General features: G+C 37.2%; 1 protein-coding gene across 1 annotated transcript in view; it reads left to right on the forward strand.

Moving 5' to 3' along the window:
• The window catches only part of lss (lanosterol synthase (2,3-oxidosqualene-lanosterol cyclase)), a 15440-nt gene extending 8182 nt beyond the window's left edge, over window positions 1–7258 (forward strand). The window contains exons 12-22 of the mRNA XM_015376978.1: window positions 1861–1917; window positions 1995–2066; window positions 2188–2238; window positions 2382–2531; window positions 3717–3813; window positions 4142–4247; window positions 5880–5945; window positions 6022–6102; window positions 6179–6349; window positions 6449–6527; window positions 6625–7258. Of these exons, the coding sequence (XP_015232464.1) occupies window positions 1861–1917; window positions 1995–2066; window positions 2188–2238; window positions 2382–2531; window positions 3717–3813; window positions 4142–4247; window positions 5880–5945; window positions 6022–6102; window positions 6179–6349; window positions 6449–6527; window positions 6625–6762 (1068 nt within the window). The 3' untranslated portion in view covers window positions 6763–7258. The remainder of the gene's footprint in view (window positions 1–1860; window positions 1918–1994; window positions 2067–2187; window positions 2239–2381; window positions 2532–3716; window positions 3814–4141; window positions 4248–5879; window positions 5946–6021; window positions 6103–6178; window positions 6350–6448; window positions 6528–6624) is intronic.
• Window positions 7259–7587: the final 329 nt, after the last annotated feature.

Here is a 7587-nt window from a genome sequence, read left to right on the forward strand (position 1 = left end):
GCTGTTTTATTTATCTAACAGTGTGACTCTGTCTGTGACCCTGCAGTGGTGTTGAACATGTATGAAGCCAACCACAGCAGCACGCTGAGAAAGAAGGCCATCAGAGAGCTGTTTGACCACATCCAGGCTGACGACCGCTTCACCAAATGCATCAGCATCGGACCGGTAGTGAAAATTCACTCATTTAAAAAAATAAGATGAACTACTTTGATTTGGAAAACCTCAGTTTCACTCATTTTTTACTGCATTTTAAATAAAGGTTGTAATGTTTTGGTGCAGATCTCCAAGACAATCAATATGCTGGTTCGCTGGTATGTGGACGGTCCCAAATCGGAGGTTTTTAAGGAGCACGTCTCCAGGATCCCAGACTACCTGTGGTCAGTCTGCAGCTCTCTGATAACGTCCAGTTTTAACAACAGAAACCAGAAAATTCAAATAAAACACATAGTTTATGGAAAGTAATGAAAGTAATCAACCAGCTGGAGGTTTTCTGTCTTACAGGCTGGGACTGGATGGAATGAAAATGCAGGTGAGATTTTATCATCTGCTTTAATTTTAAGGCTATGAAAACCATTTTTTTTATTAACTATATTATTTAACATTACATATGTTTTGTTTTTGGTTCTTATTTTGTTTCTGGTGTTTTTATAGTTTTCACTTTCAAACACATTTCAGAAAATTAAGGGACAAAAAATTTGCAGAACCGAAAACCTTTACAGATGTCTCCAAGTTAAGCATAAAGTTGGGCATAAATCTGAAGCTGAAAGATTAGTACAAAGGCACGTTTTATGCTAAAGACTGAAAAGTGTGGCTTGCATTTTTATTCTGACTCCATATTTTGTAGATCAACAAATTTTAGTTCTGCAGCCTTCTTCTTTTTGACTATTAAGCCGATGTGACGAGTGAATTTCTCCACAGTGAGATCAATAAAGTCTATCTTATCTTATCTTAGCCTTTAACTGCATTTATGTTTACATCGACCAACTAGCTTGGCCAGCCAGCCATATAGGAAGTATACAGGCTGTATCAGTCTGGTGAAGCTATTTTCAAATTTGGAACAGGTTCTGCCTCATCAGGTGAGAACATTTCAGACAACTGCAAATATGACGCAAGAACTCCTAGGGCCTCATTCAGCTTTTATAATTTTGTAGTCCAAGAAACTTGTCAAGTTGTTGAAGAAACTACTACAATTTCATTGGATCATTGCTCTGTTGAGATCGCCAGCTTGTCAAGCTAGCAGAAAAGCTCTGCTGCATTATAGGTCAATCTGGCCGGAGTCAGCAGCGTTTAACCAGATTGAATCAGCTCATGTTCTTGCTGAAGAAAATATTTCCATAGAGGGAATAAATGAATCTAACAAGTGCCTCATTACCAGACTGCTGAGGTGGATGACATGCTAAGGGAGTTAAGCTTATAGGTTCAGGTGTGCTGGGGAGGTGGTGCATCTAGAGGTTGCAGGATGGCAGCTCTAGAAAACTGGACTTTAGGATCTCCTGGTTTAGGGGCAAGTGCAGTTTTAATACAGAACCACAGTGTTTTATACATTTATCTAAGTTACATTTTGGTCTCTTCTTATTAGATAACATTAATATATGAACATTAATATAAATTAATCCTATATTTTTTAATTTCGACTTACAAAAATATGCCAATTTTCCTTTATTTCAAATTGAGCTCTATTTTCTGTTGCTTTTTCAGACCAAACACACCGGTGGTTTTGATTGAAACATGAAAAAACTGGAAAATTACTGGAAAAAAATCCATTTGAACTTTCAATTATTAGCTTTTGTTATCATTTTTTTTCTCAGTTTCATTATTTTCTGTTTTTAATAAGTTTCCTTGTATTGTTGCCTTTCACAGGGAACCAATGGCTCTCAGCTCTGGGACACGTGTTTCGCTGTCCAGGCTTTTCTTGAGGTATCAGTGTGTGGATGCTTTCCCATTGTGTTCATGTTTTCTGGTTGTTGAATGGTTTCTCTATGGTTTCCTCTCAGGCTGGAGCCCAGGATGACCCTGAACTGATGGAATGTCTTCAAGAAGCCCATGAGTTCCTCAGAATCACTCAGGTTAGAGAGCATAACTCCTCCTCTTATGTCCTGACATGTCTGTAAAAGCAAAAACTGTGGGATCTGAACCTCCCAGTAACGAGTGATTCCTGATTTGTATCCACTCTTTCCACTCCCACAGATTCCCGAGAATCCCCCTGAATATAAGAAATACTACAGACAGATGAACAAGGTGAAGTAAAAATGATGCAAAAATGTACTTTAAACTAAAAGAGATATAATACAAAGAAACTAGCAGAGACATATAAGTTTATTTTCCATATACAGCCCTTCTGCATCCATAGCTCATAAGCTGCATCTTTCTGTGCTCATCAGGGCGGCTTTCCCTTCAGCACCCGTGACTGTGGCTGGATCGTGGCCGACTGCACGGCTGAAGGCCTGAAGTCGGTGATGCTGCTGCAGGAGCTCTGTCCCTCCCTCAGACAGCCAATCGCCTCAGAACGTTTATACGATGCCGTCAATGTGGTGAGTTCCTGCAGAAACAGAGCAGAAAAAATCAGAAAAATTAGTTCTTTCTTTGCTCTAATAAAGGGAGCATTATCACAGATCCTTCCTCCCAGCAGCTGTAATACTCTATAACCACCAATGTTCCCAACAACCTCAATTAGTTCTTACTCTTATGCTGATTTTGCGCACTTTCTACCTTGGTCAGTTCAATAACATACTGCTATAATTTTGCACATCTCTGATGTTGCTGCTCTTTTAAAATATCCATTGCTGGAAAAATGTCCATAGCTGCATATTGGTTATTTATTCTCCAGTTGCACAGTTTTCTATTGTGTTTACACTTTACAATTAAGTATTTTTTTGTTTATCTTTTAACTCTCCACTATTATATTATTCTTATACATTTTTCTAAGGTCCATATTTGTGTGACAATTTTTTCTAGAATCTTTTTGCTGCTGTAAACACCAGAATTTCCCCATTGTGGGAAAAAAAGGGATGTTCTATTCTATTCTATTGTATTCTAGTTTATGCTATTCTGTTCTAAATGAGGTGATGCACGTTTTTTTGTTATGGATCTTTATCTTCCAACATAACCTAGATCCCATTTCTGGTTTTAAACTTCTGATTTACTGTGATACCATCTAGACTTATTTTGTTCTTGTTTCTACTTTTTTCCAGCACTCTATTTCCAGTTAAACAGGTGTTAATCTGATACTAAGGGGCACACAGAGAAGAAGGTTTGACCGTTCCCATTTAGATCATCCAGAATCCTGGGTCTTCTCTTTAGCCAACAGCTTCAACACAGATCTGATAATCTGTTGTGGATTTTTATTTCTTGACAAATTGTTTTTAGTTTTCTACCAGGTTATTAATACCATTATTAATGATAAATATTCTAAGGCTCCCAGACCTTCAGAGGAGGAATAAACCAAATGCATCAGTGGTTCTTTACACAGCTTTAAGGTGGAAATGAGGTGGAATTACAACTTTTCTTTCAAAAATTGGACACACCCAGTGCCAAATCTGAGACCAGAGCTCCTAAATCTAGTTAAGGTTCCAGCAGAATTTATCCAATTCTGGTTGTTTATATTTGGGACGGTCGGACAGAGAGAGTTTTATCCTGTCGGTGCTCTACCAAGCTGATTAGAGATAGCTTACAGCCTTGTTTGATTTCAGTTTTTGGAGTCTGTTGCTGTTTTGTAGCTGCTGAGCATGAGGAACAGTGACGGTGGATTTGCTACGTATGAAACTAAAAGAGGAGGAAAACTCCTGGAGCTACTTAACCCCTCTGAGGTGTTTGGTAAGCATCTAGCTGGCATGAAAAATATGAATGGGGTTGTTTTAATTCTCAAAACATTATTCAATTTTCAGCAAGATACATTTTCAAATTATTTTAACAATCTGAGTTATAATTCCCATCATGTTTTTAAGTAATTTCTCCTATTCTTTTGATGCAATTTAGTTTCCCTCAAAAAGAGAATGTAACCTTCAGAGCTTTTTGATGGGATTTTTAATACCTGTTTGTTCTACTCATGTATCATGTCTAGGTTTTAGGAGTGAGACATTTATCCAGATATTTCCTCTGTTTTGGTATATTTTTTATACGGCGCTCTGCTTGTCTGCATCAGGTGACATCATGATAGACTACACATATGTGGAGTGCACCTCTGCAGCAATGCAGGCTTTGAGGCACTTCCAGAAGGTCTATCCTGATCACCGCACTGAAGAGATAAGGTTCGCAAATAAACTTTCTAAGAAATCTATTCTATTCTTCCTCAAACCTTATTCATACTTTTTGTTAAAAAGGTTGATAGATATCTTATCATTTTCTTTTTCAGATAAATCCAGGCTTTTATGTCATGGTTTACATTCATTTCTTTAATTAGATTTAGAAAGAAATATGTTTAAAAAGCATTAATAATCAGATTTATGAAAACTGGTGTGTTTATGGTTAAGAATGAAAAAAGAGCGACGTTACATCAGAGACTCGCATAAAGCCTGAGCATAGACAGAAATGTTTCCTGCTCAAATGGGGGTTAAGAAAGTGAAGATTTTTTATCAATTGCTTTAGTGAACAGCAGAAAACCCATAGAAATAATAGCAGTATCATAGATGCATAACAAACCAGCAGAAAATCTTAGAGTATTTATAAAGTCCTTATTCTGATGCACAACTCAACAGCTGTTTTTCTAGTAGTGATCAATGCAGTACTTGTGCACAGCCTTCCTATAGTATGCGCGGCAAGATTAAAGTCTACGTTTCCTGCGTATTATCAGCCGCTGTTTCACTTGCCAGATTTTAACATCACTAGAGTATAAGAATCAAAGAATAAGACTCAAATAATCTCGCTGCTCTTATCTGAAGCCAGCTTCTCTATATTTAATTTTTTTTATTCCTTTATTTAACCAGGAAAAGTCCCATTGAGATTATCAACTTTTTTTCAAGGGAGTCCTGGCCAAGACAGCGGCAAAAGATTACATTACAAATTACATTACAGTTTACAATAACATCTATCTAAAACCGTTACAAACCATAGATCTCATTTCCAAACCTTAGAGCAATGAAGCTGATGTGATATTTTGCCCTAAAACATCACATCAGCTTCATTTTAGGCATGTAGTTGATGGAAAAAAATGGTCTGTAATTTATTTTTATGAAAATCAAATTGTGGATAATTATCCTGTTTGAGATTTTCCTATTTTGGACTAATATAGGAGGATATTTGTCTTTTTTTAAGTGGTCTGAAGGTTTTCCTTTTTTTTTTAGATGTTTTTTTTTTTTCATCAGTCATCTTTAAATCAATTAATAATAGAATTGTATTATTTATCTTCATTGCTTTTGATTTCACAAGTTCTATACACTGCAAAACTGCTCTAAAAATAGGTGAACTCCTCTTAAAACAAGAATATTTGAGCACATCCATAACATGATCTGCTAGTGGAATGAGTATTTTACCCCTTTAAAATAGATATGATGCACTTGAAGTAAGAGAAACGAGTTGCATCAAAAATAAAACATCTCATTCTATTGGTGAATCAAGGAAACATAAACATATTTCAAGAAACAATGACTTACTTGCTGTGTAAATCTATGTTTATGCTAATAAACATAGATTTTGTTACATCCTGGGTGTATTTTTTTTTAAATGGTCAAAGGTAAACATTTGTAGAAACAGATACTTTATTTTATCGTAATTTTATTGCAAGTCTTGATTTTTTTATACAGATTAAAAGGAATATAATTTCTCTGCGAAAGATTTCTTGTAACAATTAAAAATCGTTAACATAGAATTAATCAGGAGCCTATTTTGTGCCTGACTGACAGACCTTGGTGAAAAGCAACCAATGTCCAAAGTAAACAGAACAGTTCCACTCTAAGGGAAGGTCTTGATTACTGCAGGAGGGTTCAGAGGACCGATGGATCATGGGAAGGGTGAGCCATGACTTGTTGTTTTAGCCCCCAACAAATAACCCGCAGCTCTTTATTCAGTGTTCTGGTCCTTCCTCAGATCTTGGGGAGTTTGCTTCACATACGGGACGTGGTTTGGTCTGGAAGCCTTTGCTTGCATGGGTCACACCTATAAGAGCAAGTACGGTGGACAAATCTATACATCTGCTGCTTTTTAAGAAGACGGACTTAAAGAAAAAGGTATTCTTTGTCACCAGAGATGTGCAGGTTGAGGTGCAGAAAGCTTGTCGGTTCCTGCTGGAGCACCAGATGTCTGATGGAGGCTGGGGGGAGGACTTTGAGTCGTGTGAGCAGCGGCGCTACATCCAGAGCAGCTCGGCTCAGATCCACAACACCTGCTGGGCTTTGTTAGGCCTCATGGCGGTCAGGTAAGGCTCCTACATTTACCAGCATATCTCAGGCAGATGCATTTTTAGGTGTGGAATGAAGTTTCTGACAGTTTCCTCATCTTATGTATGTTTGTGCAGACATCCTGACCAACAGGCCATTGAGAGAGGAGTTAAGCTGTTGATTGATAAGCAGCTTCTAAATGGAGACTGGCCTCAGGTGACTTAGTGCCTCCTTCCTTCAGATCATATATTTTATAACTAGAACTAAATCCACTGACAGTAATAAGTGTGTCTTATATCTGTTTGCTTTGAAGGAGAACATTTCTGGTGTGTTTAACAAGAGCTGTGCCATCAGTTACACCTCCTACAGAAACGTCTTCCCAATCTGGACCCTCGGACGCTTCTCAAGGCTTTATCCCAGCAGTCCATTGGCTGGGAAGCTGAAGCTGTGACATCCTGCAGAATATCACATCTGACATCTACCCTAACTCTGATGTTTTCTTTCATGGTTGATCAGAACATTTTTAATGTTGGGTCTAAACCAGATAACACAATGATCAGTCAGAGTTAGTGAAATAGGTCTCTACAAATGGTAGTTCCCAATGTGCCAGAAGCAGGCAAAACAGTTTAGAGGTTCTGATGCTTGGATTCTCAGAGTTCCCTGATTCATCGTTTATCATATATAAAGTAATTTATTAGATTTTTTTTTTTTTTCAGCTTCACTTTAAGCTAACGTTTTCCACATAGTTTGCTTCATTAACCCTGAAAGGATTCTTAGAAAGATGTCAGACTCAATCAGCCAGGTGGAAGTCTTTGGTCATTTTCCAGGTCTTGTATTTGCTAATTAAACGGTAACCATGCCAACACTTTTAGCCACGGTATATGTTCTTGTGCATTTTAATAAATAATTTCCATGTTCATAAACAGATGTGTGGATTGCAGAATAAATGTAAGACCAAAACAACTCTTTCGGTGCTTCTGTGAAAGTTAGAACAAATAAAATTGTCATTTTTTCCCCTTAAAATGATTTCATGGGTTTGGTTGGGATGAGCTCAAAGAAGCCTTAGTTTTGGTTTATGTGAAGTCATTGGAGTTAATTCGTATTTCCTAGTAAGCAATCTAATATTCACAGTTGTTTATATACATGCACAATGTGAACAGTGTTGGGCACGTTACTTTGAAAAAGTAATTAGTTATAGTTACTTCTCCCAAAAAATTACTGAGTTACTCCACAATAAAAGTAACTAGTTACTAGTAAAAGTAATTATTGCGTTTCT

The sequence above is a fragment of the Cyprinodon variegatus genome, unplaced genomic scaffold (genome assembly GCF_000732505.1).
Source record: "Cyprinodon variegatus isolate N-32 unplaced genomic scaffold, C_variegatus-1.0 Scaffold145, whole genome shotgun sequence".
Taxonomy (NCBI): domain Eukaryota; kingdom Metazoa; phylum Chordata; class Actinopteri; order Cyprinodontiformes; family Cyprinodontidae; genus Cyprinodon; species Cyprinodon variegatus.